Source organism: Colletes latitarsis, chromosome 12 (genome assembly GCF_051014445.1).
Source record: "Colletes latitarsis isolate SP2378_abdomen chromosome 12, iyColLati1, whole genome shotgun sequence".
Classification (NCBI taxonomy): Eukaryota; Metazoa; Arthropoda; class Insecta; order Hymenoptera; family Colletidae; genus Colletes; species Colletes latitarsis.
This window is the reverse complement of record NC_135145.1, coordinates 23,246,517-23,267,412: the sequence shown is the minus strand read 5'-3', so window position 1 is coordinate 23,267,412 and position 20,896 is coordinate 23,246,517. Positions and strand designations below refer to the sequence as shown.

The window sequence follows — 20,896 nt, the reverse complement described above, 5'->3', positions numbered from 1 at the left end:
ACGATGTTCTCGATCGATTTCGTCCGCTGATGACTTCATTCGGCGACGATTAGCAGTTCGACACGCGGTCTCACGCCGCTCGGGGTGAGAATGCGTTTTATTTTCAGACTTGTGCGCTAACTGTCCGCGTCGAATCTGGAAAGCGCGTGTTCTTGTCTTTTAATAGCTCGTTGCATCCCGCTGGCTTCGGGACCGCGTAAAATAATAACCCACACAGAAACTCGAGCAACCAGAGTCACCCATTTCGAAAATAATTGGCCATCTGTCGCCACCGATTCCCAAATTCCCGAAAACAGAAACCAAAGTCGTGTCTATTCTCACCGAAAGTCAACGTCCAACGCGCCTGTAGCTTTCTGACACAATTATTTCGTTTTGTTTTCGATTTTTACGATTGTTTTTGATCGCGATCGATCGGTTCTGAAATTTTTAATCGGTAGTTTTACGATTATTTCGTTTTATTTTGCATCGTTTCGTGTTTGAAATTGTTAAACGCCAGTTTTACGATTGTTTTTGATCGCGATCGATCGGTTCGAAATTTTTAATCGGTAGTCTTACGATTTTTTTGTTTTGTGTTGAATCGTTTCGCGTTTGAAATTTTTAAACTGCAGTTTTACGATTATTTTTGATCGCGATCGATCGGTTTTGAAATTTTTAATCGGTAGTTTTACGATTATTACGTTTTATTTTGAATCGATTCGTGTTTGAAATTGTTAAACAGTAGTTTTACGATTGTTTCGTTCTGTTTTTGATCGCGATCGATCGGTTTGAAATTTGTAATCAGTAGTTTTACGATTATTATGATTACGGTGATTATTTTGCTCAGTTTTAGATCGTTTCGTGTTTGAAATTTTTAAACAATAGTTTTACGATTGTTTCGTTCTGTTTTCGATCGCGATCGATCGGTTTTGAAATGTTTAATCGCTATTTTTGCGATTGCTTTGCTTTGGATCGTTTTGCGTTTGAAATTTTTCCGCGTTAGGGGGGTGGGTTGTCGAGTCGCGTTTACGCGGAGGGAATGTTTTCCATTGGAGGCTCTTTTAATTTTATGACACTTTCATTACGTCCAGTTCCATTTGCGGCCGATGAAAGGGACCGACGACGAGCTCCTACGATGAACATCGTCCGCAAACAAAGCTCGAGGAGAGCAATCCAGGCTCCATTTTTATCGAGCGTTGCATTATCAAACCCCGGGTGGCCGACAACGAGCAGCAAACACTCGATTTCGCGATCGATTTTTACCACACCCGCACTATTGCTCTCCTTTTTCTCGTCGAAATTCGAATTCATTAAACTCAAAATGCATCGAGAAAATAATAAAATATGCAATAACCATTCGATAGATCAAGAATCCCCTCTTTACTGTGTATTTAGACTTTTTTAACATTTTCTCCTCATGTTGTTCACCTAATTTCATTTTGTACAGACAATACAAATTTTAACGACGACGATTTTTACAACGAACACTTTTTGGTTCTTCTTTTTCTCTCAAAAACATCGAAAATCAAATTATTCCTGGTGAATTCGTTCTAGCTATACTCTGACGAGGGAAGGACAATTTTATAAAGTACATGCAATACAAATTTCAACAACGATGAAAATTTGACGTTGGACACTTCTTGAGGACGATTTAGTTCCATAAATTTGTTCTGTTTTTCCAAATTCTTGTCGCTATTTACTAGTTTGTCCTCCTTTTTCTCTCAAAAACACCCAAAATCAAATTATTCGTGATGAATTCGTTCTAGCTATACTCTGACGAGGAAAGGACAATTTTATAAAGTACATGCAATACAAATTTCAACAACGATGAAAATTTGACGTTGTACCTTCTTTGACGACGATTTAGTTTCATAAATTTGTTCTATTTTTCCAAGTTTTTCTCACTATTTACTATTTTGTCCTCCTTTTTCTCTCAAAAACCGCGAAAATCAAATTATTCCTGGTGAATTTGTTCTACAACCACTATTTTTACATTTATCAAATAAATAAACAAATAAACCAAGTGCAAGAAAAGACCATTTTTGTCTCCCATAAAGGAAGTTTATTTATTTATTCAGGGGTAACAAACTCACTCTGTCGATAAAACAGAGTATCGATCGCCACCTGCTGATTATCAATATCATTGATCAATCTGTAATGTAACATAAAACACTCTTCCAATTAGTTTCCTCGTTATTTTCTGAGAATGAAACACCCATTACGTTTGATTATATTTTTATCGAGATTATTTACCAATGGCGTTTCCCCATCGACTTTTAGGCATGCTTAACGCGCGTTTAAGAGGCAAGTATTCGCGTCGACAGTCAAGGCGTGCTTCTCTAAAGATAGATCTTCTAATCCGTGCCGTTCTCGCTGGATTCTAAACTCGCTGTCGCGTCTCGTGTCCCCGGCTACCACTTTGAAACGCGTCTCCATGGTTCTCCTTGAACTCCAAAGCCTCCTCTGGCCCCGTACGAAGATTATTATTCTTGCAATATTATGCAAGACGCGACGGGAAACGTGGAGGAATATTTCCAAGGATCGTTAGATTTTCGATGCAGCAACGTTTCTCCAGTGTTTTTCTTTTTTATTCGGTGTTGGTACTCTCATTAGCGAAACTTGAACAGATAAGACGGGAGGATAAAAAGATCGATTGTTCTGCTTTTCGAACAATGGAAAATTTCGACAAGTGCACTGCTTCTTAGATAATAATACCCATTGTTCGTCGATCTACAGGAAATAACTTTATTCCAGAAAGAATGAGGCGTGTTTTGTTCCTTTTGTGGGGACAATCTGTTCCTCATAAAATTAAATAGCATCTGATGGTTTAAGTATCGAGTGAAATAGTCATTTTTAAATAACATTTGCTTAACACTAGAACTACTCAAAGTGATTGGTAATTTCTAATAAAAATTGTGAAACATTCCCTCCATTGGATTTTTTAGAAGTCACCGTAGTTTTCTACCTGAGAATCAGTGAACACTTACTTCCATTATACATTTCTTCAATTATCTATTTAAATTCTTTGGTACAAATATGTCATTTTTAAATAACATTCGTTTAACACTGAAACTACTCAAAGTGATTGGTAATTTCTAATAAAAATTGTAAAACATTCTCTCCATTGGATTTTTTAGAATTCACCGTAGTTTTCTACCTGAGAATCAGTGAACACTTACTTCCATTATACATTTCTTCAATTATCTATTTAAATTCTTTGGTACAAACATGTCATTTTTAAATAACATTCATTTAACACTAGAACTGCTCAAAATGAGAACTTTTTCTTGGAATTTCATTGAGTTTTGGTCGATGTTACGACCAACATGATTGGTAATTTCTAATAAGAATTGTAAAACATTCACTCAATTGGATTTTCGAGAATTGACCGTAGTTTTCTACCTGAGAATCAGTGAACACTTACTTCCATTGTATTCCTTCAATTATCTATTTAAATTCTTTTTAATACACCAATTCCAAGTGCATAGAATCGAGTAATGTTCTTGATCTCTCAGAGTTCGTCTCTGGAACCTAACTCAGTGTTTAGTGAAGTAAATCAGCGAACCTAATCCGTGCACCCCACGTGGAGGCCTCATGCTTCCACGTAGCGACCTTCGACGTCTTTATCGTTACAAATATGTGTCAAAGTTACCCTTCGCAAGTTCCCCTTTTTACGACGCGTCTTTGACTATCGAGAACGAGGGGAGCGTATTTCTAAAACTCGAAACCATAAACTTCCTCTCGCAAGGACGTGCTTTCAATCGGCTAAATAGCACGGTGTTCCCAAAGTGAAATCTCAATCTCGAAACTAGACTCCTCCGGTATGTAAATTGCACCGAAAAGGGGTGGAAACTAAAACTAGAAAAGTATTCTTTTCTTCAAAAAAAAATAACCTATAATTTAAATTTTATTCATTGATTTTCTAAATTCAATTTGTATCGTAAATGAAAATCGAGTTCGTATTGTGTTTGTCGCCATAGAGGCGCCAAGTGGAGTGCAAAGGGGCCTCACTGGGCCAATAGTGCCCAGTGGGCACAACTCGAAACCAATCAGACTCGTGCTCCTTTCACTCGCCATACTGCGGACCAATCAGACTCGTCGGCCTTTCACTGGCCATCTTGTCGCGGGCCCACAGTGGGCGTTCACTTTTTGGGACTTACGAACGTGAACTGGGGCCTTTCACTCTAGAAATGGAAATTATAGACTCTTGAAGTGAAATGTTAAGGGAAACGAATTTCAATCTCACAGTAGGTGTTCACTTTTTGGGACTTATGAACGTGATTTAGGGCCTTTCATTCTAGGAATGGAAATTGTGGACTCTCGAAGTGAAATGTTAAGGGAAACGAATTTTAATCTCACAGTAGGTGTTCACTTTTTGGGACTTACGAACGTGAATTAGGGCCTTTCACTCTAGGAATGGAAATTATGGACTCTCGAAGTGAAATGTTGAGGGAAACGAATTTTAATCTCACGAAGATGAGTGGTGAGATAAATTTTAGGTTTGTGATTGTTTAAAATGAGTTTTGGTGTCTTGAAAAATTGATTGTCAGGGTTAATTGGACAAGAGCGTAAGAATGATGGACGCAGACGGGAAAATCCAGATCCGGGTCGACGTGTTCCGACGATGTATTCCGAATTGGTTGACGGGTCCCGCGGGATGGAACGAACCGACAAGCGTCCCGGAAGGACCCCCGAAACTGCAACGTAATTCGATAAAGCGGGCTCGTGAACGACCACGATCGAGGATTGGCCCTCTGGCGATGTTCCATATTATGCCTCGAAATCCTAACATACCCTCGAAATCCTAACATATCCACGAAATCCTAATCAGTTTCGAGAAAAAAATTCGAATAGATGGACAAATATTTCGACAAAAAAAAAATTTTCAAATCGTTCTAAAAAAATTATTTTTGGCTAAGGGAGTTAATTACAATTATTTTTGGTGAGTAGACATACCCTCGAAATCCTACCCCTTTTCAAGAAAAAAATTCAGGAAGGTGTGAAATTTTTCGACAAAAATAAAAAATTTCAAATCGTTCTAAAAAAATTATTTTTGGTTACTGGGGTTAATTACAATTATTTTTGGTGAATAGACATACCCTCGAAATCCTACTCAGTTTCGAGAAAAAAATTCGAATAGATGGACAAATATTTCGACAAAAAAAAAATTTTCAAATCGTTCTAAAAAAATTATTTTTGGCTAAGGGGGTTAATTACAATTATTTTTGGTGAATAGACATACCCTCGAAATTCTACTCAGTTTCGAGAAAAAAATTCGAATAGATGGACAAATATTTCGACAAAAAAAAAAATTGTCAAATCGTTCTAAAAAAATTATTTTTAGCTAAGGGGGTTAATTACAATTATTTTTGGTGAATAGACATACCCTCGAAATCCTACCCCTTTTCAAGAAAAAAATTCAGGAAGGTGGACAAATTTTTCGACAAAATTAAAAAATTTCAAATCATTCTAAAAAAATTATTTTCAGTTGCAGGGATCAATTATAATCATTTTTGGTGAATAGACATACCCTCGAAATCCTACCCCTTTTCAAGAAAAAAATTCAGGAAGGTGCGAAATTTTTCGACAAAATTAAAAAATTTCAAATCATTCTAAAAAAATTATTTTCAGTTGCAGGGATCAATTATAATCATTTTTGGTGAATAGACACACCCTCGAAATCCTATTCAGTTTCGAGAAAAAAATTCTTCACCACAAATATAATGTGTGGCCACAGATCTGTGATTATATTCGTTTTTATCACTTTATATGTAGATCTAGTTCACTTATTCGTCATTTAAAATTCTAGTGGAAGCAAATGTTTAGTCATTCTCTGACAGAAAACTAAAATAAATTTGCAAAAACACAATTTTTATTAGAAATTATAAATCATTTTGACCATTTCCAATAACTCCAGTGTTAAGCAAATTACTGACTAATTAAAAATTATTTTTATCAATTTAAAAAATTTTTTAAAAATTTATTTTTTAATTTAAATCAATTAAAAATTACCGATTCACTCGATGCTTATAATCGCCAGAGGAAATACTAAGTTCAGGAATATTTCTCAGTGAATACGTAACGCTTATGCTACCCCGTGGTTTGTCATGCACACCTGTTTAAGAAATATGAATGAGCAGTTGTTCTCTGGGAACACGGACACCTGAGGCGAGCGATACGGTCGATCGTATCTCCCCTTGGAAAATGGCCCATATAGCTCCGCGAATCATTTGAAACCACGCGAAAGAGAAAGCGTTCTTGTTCATTATTCTCGTGGGTGCCAAAAATCGCTCGTTCCACTCTCAAAACAGACATTCTACTGTCCTTTCGTACATAATTTATTCTCCAACAATGAGTCAAACGGAAGACTCGTTCCTTTCGTTAAATTGTCAGCCAGGTGAACGAACTTTTATTTTCGTTTTACGATTGCATCCTAAACAATTTAATATCGCAGAGAGACGCGTGTCCCCGTCTTCTTCTATCGTTCACAGTGTGAAAATAGCATCGTGTGCCAGTTTTTATTTTTTGGTCGCGTCAACGTGAATATTACGCGCGTGGAACCGTTTCCGTAAACTCTGGACGCTCGATTTCCAACATAGAACGCTGCTTCTTTAACCGTGTAAGCGTTGCAAGTCGGTAGTATTATCGTGCAAAGTCCGGAATCGACTTTTCGCTTTCAGCGAGACGTCACGGTCTTGGCTGACCGTCGTAAACTCTCAGACGCGACTCATCGATCGCTAAATTAAAGATTCTCCATTGCATTCTCGCGTAGAACACTTCGTTCCTTTCGTAGTCGATATCTGTGGCAATTCTCGTCGTTAGAAATTGTTTTGTGCATCATCATTTAAATGTTATCGTCGTCTTTCGATACTGTCGATAGTCAAAGTCACTTTGCATCGAACCCTTTCTGTGAAACAGTATGGGAAGTTGTGCTAACGTTTCTGGAATTTTTTCTGTTTCAGGTACGGTGACATGGTTCCGAAAACGATCGCGGGAAAAATCGTGGGGGGCGTATGCTCCCTCAGCGGTGTCCTAGTGATCGCTTTACCGGTGCCTGTTATCGTCAGTAATTTCAGCAGAATATACCACCAGAATCAGCGGGCTGACAAGCGGAAGGCTCAGAGGGTGAGTCAAAAACATCCACTTTATTCTACGAATCTCCAAAAAAGATCTTTGCATTATTAATATCCTCCCAACTAATCAAGCTCTACTTTAATTTTCCAGCAAAACATCGATTCGAAAAACATTCACGATCTTAATAGTCCATTTCACCTATTACATTTGTTTTCACTTGTTATTGTAGAAGAACAAGAGTCCCTGAGCCTCCTAATGCACTAATCAGTAACATAACCCAAGAAAACTCTTCTCAAATCGAGCACTTGTGAGAAAGGGACCAGTCGATCGTAGCCCTCTATCGGAGAGCGCTCGAAACTCCTCTCTTCTTACTGATAATCTACAAAGTAGCTGTAAATCCAAATTCCACGATTTAGAGTCTCCGAATCTCTTAAAAGAGACCTTTGCATCTCTTCATATTCTCATAAATAATTAACTTCGATCTTAATAGTCCATTTCACCTATTACATTTATTTTCACTTGTTATCGTAGAAGAACAAGAGTCCCTGAGCCTCCTAGTGCACTAATCAGTAACATAACCCAAGGAAACTCTTCTCAGATCGAGCACTTGTGAGAAAGGAACGAGTCGATCGTGGCCCTCTATCGGAGAGCGCACGAAGCTCCTCCTGAGTTACTCTTCTTACTGGTAATCTACAAAGTACCTGTAAATCGAAATTTCTCGAGCAAGAAATCGTCTTTCAGAGTCTCCCAGTTCTTCGAGCATTCATCTTGGATACCTTTTCAGTATTGGGTTCGCTTTCACTGCCCAGAAACCGAAGAATCTCTATTTAGAAACGATTTTCTAAGGTTTTCGTGGAACGGTTGCATTCATCGTTTACGATTCGCTCGAACTGGTATACCGAGGTTCTCGAGTATCGTTCGATCGAATAAAAGCGTACGTCAACAAAGCACACCGAAATTATTCCCGACGAGTCACGTAGCTATTTTTAATCGCCGGCATTTTATTAGCGCGGATCAAAGAAGCTGAGTGCCTCCGTTGTCTCCGTTAACTTTAACGACGCGCAACGATATCGATGTCGGTTCTTTTTAATCGTTGAATTGCACCGATTATCCTTCGTTTCGCGATTCATCGGTCGATTTGAATCGAGCACGCCATTATACCGCGAATACATTTTCCCTTCTGCCTTCGAACGCGTCTCCGTTCAATTATCTCGTTTCTTGACACAGATATCATTTTCTAAAATTAATATTGTACAATTTCCCTCTCCGTTCCCAGCATCGCGAACTCCAAAATTTCGTGTCTGATGCGTACGTTTCGAACGTGCTCCATATTTCTCCAGGAACATCTCGCGCCGGAACGCGGAATCCTTTGTTTCCCTTTGTTCCCTGCGAGAGAAATGTAGAACGTCGCGACAGGATGACAGGCGACGGAGAATTTGAAACTGCCTCGTCGCAAGTTCAGAGGCAGAAGTGGCCTATCGCGGCGAAAGTCGATTCGTAATTTCTTCTGTCGGGCGTATAACGTCGAGAATCTCGTGTCAGAGTGTCCGGGAGACGCTAGCAGGAGTTTTGGTTGGCGAGCAGCCAGCTGCAGGCCCTCGGTTCATTACCACTATCCCGTGTACGGAGAGACGGAGGCAGCTGGCCGAATAAAGTGGCCGGAGTAGCATGATCGCGGTCGGGAATCTTCCGACAGCCTCGCTGAATCTGATTCATAGCGATTGTTGCTTCCAACTACTGTCCATACGTGTTCCTTTCGGAGTTAAATGACGCCCGTGGCTCGAACAGACGCCATTTTGTCACGCACACGTGGCCGTTCGCGATTTCAGTCTCTTAGACTTCTAATAGTGCGATAGTTTTGGTCATTTTCAGGTGAAAAATCAATTCAGAAAGCGTAATAGCAACTTTGAATACTTTACCGACCTGTCATTGCCGATAGATTACCGATTAATCGGCTGTCGGTCGGTAAAAAGCTCGATTACGTCGGTAAGAAACCGATTAATCGGCTGTCGGTCGGTAAAAAACTGTTTACGTCGGTAAGAATGGGCCATCAGTCGGTAAAAAATAAGAAAAAAGTAATTATTGTATCTCTACGATAAACTAGTCGTTCGAGATTAGTTTGTCACGTCGTAGAGTATTGTGAAAGAAAGTTTTTGTGGACTCTTGTAACTGACCGTAGTTGTTTTCTTGAGAGTTCGATAGAATTTCTTTATTCCCGGATCGTGCATCGAAAGATCGACTTAAAAGTTCGCGAATTGTAAGAAGGTCAATTTCTCGACATTTTGTTTTCTTTTTCTGTTAAATCTGCAATGCAGATCCCCTTTCAAAAGCCTCGAGGAAGCCTCGATCGAACGAGAAATCTGGTCATTGGGTCGCCTCTGCGTCATTTCTAGTCATCGTGAATGCAAACGTATCTCCGTTTCCGTGTTTTAATATTTATAAGAACCGCCTCAGCTATTAGAACACAAGTTGTTCGGAGTAACCGATAAGTCGCGGTTTTTTAAATGTTGGATATTCGAGTTCGACGAGCAAACGGACAATAGGTCGATTCACGTTATCCGTTGACGTCGACGATGGTGAAAAGGAAGTGCAAACACGACGTACGTGTTCCCTATTATAAAAATAAATAGATCGTGAAATATCGAAGTTGGTCTACGCAGTCTCTAGGTTTTTGCTTCTCGATCTCTTCGAGAATCGATTTCACGCGCTTCGAGGCAAGTTCAGCCGGTTAAGGGTAAACAAATATTTGAGAGAAGCTTCCATAAGTAAACAGCTCTCATCGTGAACTTCTAGTCGTGAAACAAACTCCGACTTCCGCCGAATAAATCTTTGCTTCCCCGAAAAACACCGGACTTTTGCTTTCCTTTTTCGCTCGATAATAATTCGGTGTCCTGCGGCTCTCCGTAAACTTCGTGGACTCTAAAAATATAGGCGAAAGTTTCCCGTAAACGATCCCCTCGAAATCGCAGAACGATAATCAGAATCCAATAATCCGCGAACGAAAGGGGAGAAAAGTTGAACGCGAATTGGCCATTGTTACGCCGCGAGCAAGTGCATTTTCGCGAATAAACGACGCAAAAAGTAATTTAACGCGCGAACGACCGAGATCGCGTTAACTTCGGGATATCATTTCGACGGGAACACTTTTTCCTAGGCGGCTTCTCGCCGCGTCGATGAAATTTTTAGATTCGACGCCGCTTAGGAAATTTATTCTCGCGATTAAGTGCTTTACGATTATCGCGTCGAGCCAGCCGTTAAGCCTCGTAGGTGACGCAAACGATCCTGGTTTCGGACAGGGAGCTTAAACAAGTCTTTTTATTGGCCCACGATCGGCGCCAAGGTGGCCACAGCTCGCTCATACCGCCATTTCCACCGAAACTTACAACTATCAGGCATCCGTAGGGTCCTTTGTATGCAACTTGACGCATCAGAAGTTCTAGAACTTAATTGTCGGACGCGTTTCGGATTTCCTCCGAGGAATATGCTCCTTCCTTCCTCTTCACCACGTATCTCTATTCTTAGCGCGAACTCCTTGGCACGCTTGCTCCCTTTAATGTCTCCTTTCTCCACCCTCCCGCTCCTGGTAGGGGCGGCAGTCACCGAAGGAAAAAATAACGAGCGCCAGGGGAGAAAAGGAACGCCATCCTCAAACGTTTCGTTTGTTCGCTTGACTTCGTGATCGCCCCGAGGCGTCGGTTGTGCCAAGACACCCGCGAAAACCGCCCACCGCGATAAGAAACTTCACACCCCTTCGCGACTTGTCCATTTCCTCTTTGCTCGAGCTTCCAAACACGCTACGAATCGAGATCCTACGATAAAGTAACACTTTTAAACACTTTACCGACCTGTCAGTGCCGATAAATTACCGATCGGTAAAAAACCGGATTACGTCGGTAAGGTAGCGATTGATCGGTCACTGGTCGGTAAAAAAGTGATTAATCGAGTTATCAGTCGGTAGAAAAGGTCGATGCAGAGCAGAGTGGGCTTCGATGAAAGGAGCTGTCGAAAGTCTTTTAGAAAAATGTAATCGAAGCGTTCCGCGGCTAAAACGAGCTTGTTAACTGGGCTGAGTGCGGAAAAAGAGAACTCTCGATCGCAAACACTGACGTCATTGGCCCCCGGTGGTCCAGGTTTAATCGTCTTCTTTCTGGTCGCGGCGTTGAACTGGGCGAAACAGGGAGTCCAACGCTATTCTTGAACGCGCTAAACACGCACTTTCAAACAGTTCACGCGGGATCAATCGTTGCCAGGAACCCATACGCGTCATGGCTCGACAACTTCGAACCAACAATGTTACGATTTCGTAGAAAATTCATTTAGAAAATTCATATTCCACGATTATTACATTTTTAAAATACGCTCGTTTCGTCTTACAGCGATCCGAGGAGAGAAATTAGCGCAATAAGTCTTCCCTTCCCACTAAATTTCCAGCTTTGTTTTCTTACGCGTCGTAACTCTTTCTCGTGCAATATATGTACCATAAATTCCCGCATGATCTTTGAAAATTCCAAAGCTCATTAATTCGTTCCTTCTCGTAAACGATCGAAACGTTATTTCAAACGATTCTTTCAAAATAAAATTCTTTCCTCATCATCGAAGTTTTGGAATATTTTTAAATACGATCCGATTGTTGTTGCTGGCTGTAACTCTGTTCCTATTTTTCAATATTTCTCACTCGATTATAACAGAGTTTATTTGTCGAGCCGATTTCCCCGACGCTCGAACGCAAAACAGATAAAAAAGTCTCTGGGATTCGTGAAAAATAACGTTTTTGTAAAAGTCGGCCAGAAGCCGGATAAAAAGAAGTAGAAAATCCTATCGTCAGGGTTCGACGAGGCCTGTCAACGGGTTTTCACCTCGTAAAACACGTCGGCGTGCGTTTTACTGGCCACGTACGTTCGATAAATCAAATCGGGCTAGATACTCCGGCTTAAATTACTGCCGACACGCTGTCGTTCCGTTATTGCACCGATAAAGCGTCGATTTACGCGACCGCGTCGGTCGATCGGTCGAAAGATATGCAAAAAAAAAAAAAAAGAAAAACCCCCAGAGCCCATCGCGTCGATCCAGAAAGTCCAAGTTTCGAAACGGACTTCGCGACTCGACGAGAGGAACCGTAGTCTGGCGACTATCGCGTTAATTAACGAGTAGCAATTAACGGGCGTTATTAGAGGCCGTTTTCGGATCGTCGACCGCGTTGCGAGTGCCATTTCTGCTTAACGATCGATGCCAGGCGCGTTTGTACTGCGAAAAACGCGAATTTTCCAGGCTGGAAGCTTTGCCTCGAAAGATGTTCACGCGAAATTTGACGGTTCCTGTGCTCTCATTCTCGAAATATTTGCGTTTCGAAACAGCGTTAGTTCCGTGCGCGTTATACGCGAACCATTACGGATCAACGTTAATTAATCCGGGGGCTAATTAGTATGCGCCCCGGGAATCCGATTGGCTGCAACACGAGGGGGGAGGGGGGCCAAACAGAACGATCGAATATTCCAACAACGACCCTGGCCCGCCGCGGAGCCATGTAAGTCGATTTCAGGTGTGCCCGCCATAATTTTCAACAGATGTTACCAAACTTCCGGCCCTAAAAATTGCCGCAGCGTGGTCTGGCCTCGTAATAAACGCCGTCAGTGCTCTATTAATTCTTCATTTTAAACGTTTATTGCCCCCTTCAACAAATCAGTGTAAAATTGTTAAAATAGACACTAAAACGTAGTATCAATAGTTTATTCTGCCTACTGCATTCGCTGTTATAGAAGAGAAAGAGTCCCTGAACCTCCTAGTGTACTCACCAGTAACATAATTCAAGAAAACTCCCCTCAGATCGACCACTTGTGAGAAAGGGACTGGTTCACCGTAGCCCTCTACCGGAGAGCGCGCGAAGCGCCTCCGGGTGAATCGTTTCTCGGTTGTTCTCGATTGCTTGCGCGACACGATGTTTCCCGGGATGATTTCTTTTTTTATTTTGGCAAACACCCCCACAAGCCTCGAGATTTTCCTTTGAACGAGTGCTCTTCGATTATAAATAGATCTTTTTAATAGCAACCACTTCAACAGCGTTTTGTAATATTTATCCCTATACTCCATAGCAATTTCTACAATTATCCTGGGGGTTTAAATTTGTTCCCGATATTCGTTTATTTAGGGAAAAGTTAACTCGTGAATGGGGAAAAAACCGCTGAATTTATCATCGTCCAGCAGCACCGCGAACCACCGGAAGTTACATAGATTCCGAAACGTGTATTCATCGCCGGGGACAATATCGCGCGTAGAAGCGAACGAAGTTGTTCCCTGAAACGTATCTACGGCCTGCACGCCGGCCTCCTGTCCCAAACAACGCCGAATCGAACAATTCAAACGACATTCGCGCGTCTACACCACCCACCGCCGATAACAGTTTTTTTTACCGACCGGGCGCTCGCGTCCCCTGGAGGCCAGATCCAACATGGCGTCGAGCCCGCGTTACGGGGACCCGTAACCCCAGTCTGTGGGCTGGAAAGCGACGAGCGAACGCTCAATTACCAATTCGATCGTGCGGCCAGCAAAGGCTTCTGTCTAATTTACTGTTAATAACAACGTGTGTTTCGATCGTACCAACCGAAAAAGAAACACGGATTGTCTCGAGGCTTAGATAAAAGGACAAACTTCGTTGTCTTTGGGTCACGTCACGGAGTCCCTGATTAGGAATATTCTTAAATATTTCCCTTGACCCTTTCAGACCCTTTGACATTCTCGCGGTGCAAACCTACTCGGTCATTACGTTTGCGTGTAATTTTCTCCTGCCTCGTTGGGAATTAATTTCAGTCGAAAGAGTTTATCTTTTTCCTTGGACGATCGGAAGAACTATTTCGTCCTGTGTTTTTTGCGAAAAGGGACCAGAGAAACGAAGGGTGGGGGCGGAGCTATTAACGTTTCGCGAGCGAGGCGGACGATGAAACACGATTTACATCGTCGAATATTTTCCAGTACGGGTACTTTTACTATTTTAATTTTCAATGCCCCGGGGTAAAAAGTAGGTCTTGCGTACTTCATTCCGTGGCCCTTTCTTGGAACGCGAAAGGCCGCGCCCCTTTCAGCCGTCCGTGACCCGCGCGTTATTTGTCGACGTTCGCTTAATTAACTTACCGGAGGCTGAAAGCGTGGATTAGGCGAAACACCGAAAATCCACGACGTCGAAATCGTGACTTCTGTTTCCTTATCAGTGCCCCCCCCCCCCCCCCCCCGTTATATCCGCGTTCCCTCATCTTCCCTGGATTAATCGTCGAGAGCCACGCGATATTTCCGACCGCGTTTCGTGTCCCTGCACCGATGGCCTTTCCCCATTCTCGATTTCTCTTCGCCATAATTCTTTGCACCCCTATCTCAACAGGGACGACGATGGACAATTCTCTATACCTTCCTCGATAAGGGTCGCCACCCAGCGAACGTTAGAAAGGACTCCTGGTGTATTTAAACTCGTTTGAAAGGGATTTCAATATATTATTTAGCATGAAAAGTCGTGATTAATGGGGTCCAAGATGGCAGAAGTCGTTGTTCAGGAAGAAGATTAATTTACCTAGATTTCTAAACGATTCTTGAACTTTTGGACTGAACAAACATTGAATACTGCGATCTAGCTTAACAAAGACGATGGACGATTTTCTATACCTCCCTCGATAAGGGTCGCCACCCAGCGAACGTTAGAGAGGGCTCTTGTGTATTTAAACTCATTTGAAAGGGCTTTTTACCTATTGTTTAGCTCGAAAAGTCATGATTAATGGGGTCCAAGATGGCAGAAGTCGTTGTTCAGGAAGAAAATTAATTTACCTAGATTTCTAAACGATTCTTGAACTGAGAGAACAAAGAGACGATCATGGACGATTTTCTATACGTTAGAGAGGGCTCCTGGTGTATTTAAACACGTTTGAAAGGGGTTTCATTCTATTATTTAGCATGAAAAGTTATGATTAATGGGGTCCAAGATGGCAGAAGTCGTTGTTCAGGAAGAAAATTAATTTACCTAGATTTCTAAACGATTCTTGAACTGAGAGAACAAAGAGACGACGATGGACGATTTTCTATACCTCCCTCGATAAGAGTCGCGATCTAGCGAACGTTAGAGAGGGCCCTGGTGTATTTAAACACGTTTGAAAGGGGTTTCAATCTATTGTCTAGCATGAAAAGTCGTGATTAATGGGGTCCAAGATGGCAGAAGTCGTTGTCCAGGAAGAAAATTAATTTGCCTAGATTTCTAAATGATTCTTGAACTGAGAGAGCAAACAGACGATCATGGACGATTTTCTATATGTTAGAGAGGGCTCCTGGTGTATTTAAACACGTTTGAAAGGGGTTTCAGTTTATTATTTAGCATGAAAAGTCGTGATTAATGGGGTCCAAGATGGCAAAAGTCGTTGTTCAGGAAGAAGATTAATTTACCTAGATTTCTAAACGATTCTTGAACTGAGAGATGAAACAGACGATTTTCAATACCTCCCTCGATAAGAGTCACCACCCAGCGAACGTTAGAGAGGGCCCTTGTGTATTTAAACTCGTTTGAAAGGGCTTTTTACCTATAGTTTAGCATTAAAAGTCATGATTAATGGGGTCCAAGATGGCAAAAGTCGTTGTTCAGGATGAGAATTAATTTACCTAGATTTCTAAACGATTCTTGAACTGAAAGATGAAACAGACGATTTTCAATACCTCCCTCGATAAGAGTCACCAGCCAACGAACGTTAGAGAGGGCTCCTGGTGTATTTAAACTCGTTTGAAAGGGGTTTCATTCTATTATTTAGCATGAAAAGTTATGATTAATGGGGTCCAAGATGGCAGAAGTCGTTGTTCAGGAAGAAAATTAATTTACCTGGATTTCTAAACGATTCTTGAACTGAAAAATCAAAGAGACGACCATGGACGATTTTCTATACCTCCCTCGATAAGGGTCACCAGCCAACGAACGTTAGAGAGGGCTCGTAGTGTATTTAAACTCGTTCGAAAGGGGTTTCAATCTATTATTTAGCATGAAAAGTCATGATTAATGGGGTCCAAGATGGCAGAAGTCGTTGTCCAGGAAGAAAATTGATTTACCTAGATTTCTAAACGATTCTTGAACTGAAAAATCAAAGAGACGACCATGGACGATTTTCTATACCTCCCTCGATAAGGGTCACCAGCCAACGAACGTTAGAGAGGGCTCGTAGTGTATTTAAACTCGTTCGAAAGGGGTTTCAGTCTATTATTTAGCATGAAAAGTCATGATTAATGGGGTCCAAGATGACAAAAGTCGTTGTTCAGGAAGAAAATTAATTTACCTAGATTTCTAAATGATTCTTGAACTGAGAGATCAAAGTGACGACGATGGACGATTTTCTATACCTCCCTCGACAAGGGTCATCACCTAGCGAACGTTAGAGAGGGCTCCTAGTGTATTTAAACTCGTTTGAAAGGGTTTCAATCTGTTGTTTAGCTCGAAAAATCGCCATTTGATGGGAAAAATCATGGAGTATGCGGACAGTCGCGTTCGAAACTGCGCCAGAGGACACACTTCCTGACGTTTCGCAGCTGCGACCGAGCGTGTAAACATCCGCGGACATAAGCGGGCCGCGTGACACCGTGCAGATGCAGATCCGCGAAAATATACCGTTCGTCGGATATAAATATGGTAAACACCAGGGAGAATCTTCGACGAGCGCGTAGCATCGCGGTTATAATTAGAGCGCGAGTTGATCCGTTGAATCGTTCCTCGGGACGGATCCTGCTGTAATTTCGCGTAATTTACGCATCGATGGTCAGTGTTTGGCCGACTGCTAAACTTAGGGAACGCTCGGAAAATCGACGGAACGTAAATGTTTGAGTTTCGAATCGAACTCGGGGGATCGAAGTCCATCGATAGCACTTCTGGAAATATCCAGAGGAAACGGGTCACATTCCGCGCAACCTGGGGTCAAGTAAAACACGGGAACAAAATTGTACATTTGAATTTTATCTGCAAGAAGATTCGTGGATCAAAGGGATGGAAAGGTGGCGTAGAAAGGTTACTTGGCTTTTGTTCGAAGGGTCCCATTACGGTATAATGGAAGTATACCCGGAAATTAGGACGTCAAATGAACGTTAAAAATGGGTTACGAGTGGAAAACATCGGGGAGACTCTTTTTGGCGGATTTACAACTCCTGTCAATGGATCTCGACGAGTGGAGGAGGCAGTGAGGTCGAGTTTAAATAGAAGGAAATGTTACGAATACAGAATTATCGCGACTGAATACGGGCGAGATATTAATGGGTCACTTTTTTGGAATTAAACGTTTTCGTGGCTCGGATAACTGCAATGTCCTTCGATAACTTATTTCCCCCTGAAATATTCGGGCTCCCGGATAACTGAAATCGTAAGATATCCATTTTAGCGTGAAATATTTAGACTCCCGGATAACTGAAATCGTAAGATAATCATTTTCGCGTGAAATATTAAGACTCCCGGATAACTGAAATGCCCTTCGATAATCCAACGAAGCCGTGCTTGACGGATCCCGTACCGTCGTTTTCAGGTACGAATTATTTTGCGAGAATGTGGGTGGACGCAAGATCCGATCCGCGCAGCGAATTAATCGACGTCGACGGTAATTAATATGGTTACGAATATCAGTTTTTATCCAGCTTACCCGGACGTGGGCTACCTGTTGTCCCGTATCGAATTAATTAACCATCGACGAGCTGCCCGGGGACCGTCGATCCTCGTATAATACGAATTACCATAACAAAGGGAGCCACTGTTTCGCAAATGCAATCGTACAATGGAAAGCGACAATTAAATAGGTTAAAAATGGCATAAATAGGACGAAACTCTTTTTCGAAGGGGATGAAATACACAATATTCGATGTAAATATTATAAATTGATTCGTTTCGCCGTCAGATATGTCTTCGAAACCGTTTTTCTTCCGACGAACGCGCGACCGCGTTGCAACGACGCGCGCCAGAATCGATCGTTACGCACCCCCGGTGTGGTTCGTAGGCAATGTTGCAGCAACTTGGGAGAAAAGTGTGCCAAAGTGTTCCTAGCTTTCGTTATTTATTTACCCGTTACGTCGACGAGGAAACTCCGAGGGGGAAGGTTTCATTTTGCAAACGCTAGGAACAACGAATCGATCGTACGCAGGTGCGTTCAAATTGCAAGTGTCTTTTCGCAAGTCGGAGGTAAATCTGATCGTCGGCGGTGGCATTATCCGAGACGAACCGCCTGGAAATTGCACCGTCGGTCTTGCATAAGCGTGATTAATCGATAGCGCGGGTATTAAAATGCCTGCGCGGCGGTTCCATTATTTCGTAGGGAATTGTGTCCAAGTAATGTCCAGGAATAACTAATGCCAGTTTAGGAACAGCGAAAGTAACGGATTCTTGCTACACACGCGAGTTCAAGAACGCGATCTTTCACTGTAACAATATTGCCAACAGCCAGGAAACAGTCTACAATTATTAATATTAAAACAATAGTATCTATTCTATTTTAAAATTAAAGAACACTCCGTGAAGTTTCTACGAAAAATTTCGAAGCTGGTTTACCCTCTTCATCGTTTCGTAACTCTGGAATCGGTGCATTATCGGTTAAGGAAATTTTGTAAAAGAATTCCGACGAGATCCACGAATCACGATAAGAGGAACAGGGGCGATTTAGGCTCCGGATCGATCAGGATGCAAATTACCGACCAGATTTCCGGATAAACTTTTATTACCGATGTTTATCGTCCCGGGGAGTTAATCGACGTTAAGCTCGCGCCATATCCCACCGTGACAATCTAAATACGTGGAAAATATTGCACGATGGACATTTCCGTGGCGTCGATAAATTCCATTCTAGCTTTCGTTGCGAAAGAAACCGCAGGTTAATGGCAGACTTCGCTGTGATTTCGCGTACTTTGCGATGTTTGCTTCGATATATGCGAATCGCGTCGATATTCGTTTCGATACAAGCAAATCACGCGAATGTTTGCTTCGTTATAGGCGAATCGCACAATTTTGCAACACTTTGAGACCTACAGACTTAAATTCATTGCAATACCCAAGATAATTTTGACTTTTCTAACTAAACAGAACCCTTATCGAGGGAGGTATAGAAAATAGTCTTCGCAGAGTTATGGAGTTCAGCCATCTTTCTGAAGTGAAATAATCTTAACGAACGAGTTTTATCTTCGGTTATTTCACGATTACGCGGCTCCCTCGAGACGGGGTAACAATGCTCCCCGATGCAGACGCGAAAAGAGAAAAGTTTGCCCCATCCTGACGCGGAATTTCATTCCCCCGGCTGTGAATTATCATCTTATTACGGTGCATTGTGGATCGAGATTTCCGGGGTCGAGGGATTTATCCTGGCTTCTTTAAAAGTTGTTCTTCCGTTGCAACGATCGCCTCGAAGGGAGATTTTGTTCAACCTATTTTTGCCGTTGCGAATAATGGTGTAACGCGAGGACAACGGCGCCCCAGTGTTACGCTATAATTATTAGGCGTTGACGCAAAAAGCAGACGTGGAAACTCTGTTGTACGTGGAACGATCGCGGTAAACAGACGTTGAGACGCATCGGTCCGCGAAACACAGATCTTTGTCCGAGAGACCATAAACTGGGATTCTTGGACAGCTGTATACCGCATGCGTCCAGCCTCGTACGTGCACTACTTATTGTTATTCATTTATTCAAACTTCGGTACCGAGGAGAAGTGGAAAATAAAAATTATACCACGAGAATTTATAATATGCATCCTCCTGCAATATTCAATAGCTCAATGGGGCAATTGCTATTGTGTAGCACTCCTAATGGCAACAAAATTATTTAAAAATATATAAATATGAAGGTTCGTTTATTGTGAGCGACGGTCACCGGTGACCACCATACCAGTTGTGTTATTTATTTTATTAAATAGTGATTTCATGGGGTATTTGTTATCTTGTGGGACTCCTAATGGCAACGAAATTATTAAAAAATATGTAAATATGTAGATTTACTTATTGTGAGCGACGGTCACCGGTGACCACCATGCCAGTCTTGTTATTATTTTTTTTAAATAGTGATTTCATGGGGTATTTGTTACCTGTTGGGACTCCTAATGGCAACAAAATTATTAAAACTTGTATAAATATGAAGGTTCGTTTATTGTGAGCGACGGTCACCGGTGACCACCATGCCAGTTGTGTTATTTATTTTATTAAATAGTGTTTCAATGGGGTATTTGTTACTTTGTGGCACTCCTAATGACAACAAAATTATCAAAAAATATATAAATATGTAGTTTTACTTATTGTAAGTGACGGTCACCGGTGACCACCATGCCAGTCTTGTTATTTATTTTATCAAATAGTGATTCAACGGAGTATTTGTTACTTTGTAGCACTCCTAATGACAACGAAACTATTAAAACTTGTATAAATATAAAGGTTCGTTTATTGTGAGCGACGGTCACCGGTGACCACCATGCCAGTCTTGTTATTTATTTTATTAAATAGTGATTCAACGGAATATTTGTTACTTTGTGGCACTCCCAATGGTAACAAGATTATCAAAAAATATGTAAATATGTAGGTTTACTTATTGTAATTGACGGTCACCGGTGACCACCATGCCGAATCGTCTCAATTTATAGTATATCCTTTGTCTATAATCGTACTTCTTCAGAATAACGACTATATACAATTTTTCCATCGAACTACCATCGACTGGAACTTTTAATAATTCGACGAAAAGTGCGTTTCGACGTCGAAGCGTAGAAGCGAAAATTGAGTAGTTGGGGGCGCAAATCGCTCTGGAAAAAGCGTTCGAATGGCGCACGGTAATTCCGGGCGCGTAAAATCGCCGCTAAAAGCGTAATTGACCGGGGGAGGCTTTC

At 41.6% G+C, this 20,896-nt stretch overlaps 1 protein-coding gene across 8 annotated transcripts in view; it reads left to right on the top strand.

The window, feature by feature from the left end:
* Positions 1-20,896, top strand: part of Shal (potassium voltage-gated channel protein Shal) — a 95,379-nt gene that overhangs the window by 34,921 nt on the left and 39,562 nt on the right. For all 8 annotated transcript variants that reach the window (XM_076779264.1, XM_076779267.1, XM_076779271.1 and 5 more), the window contains one exon: positions 6,939-7,101. In XM_076779264.1, the coding sequence (XP_076635379.1) occupies positions 6,939-7,101 (163 nt within the window). The remainder of the gene's footprint in view (positions 1-6,938; positions 7,102-20,896) is intronic.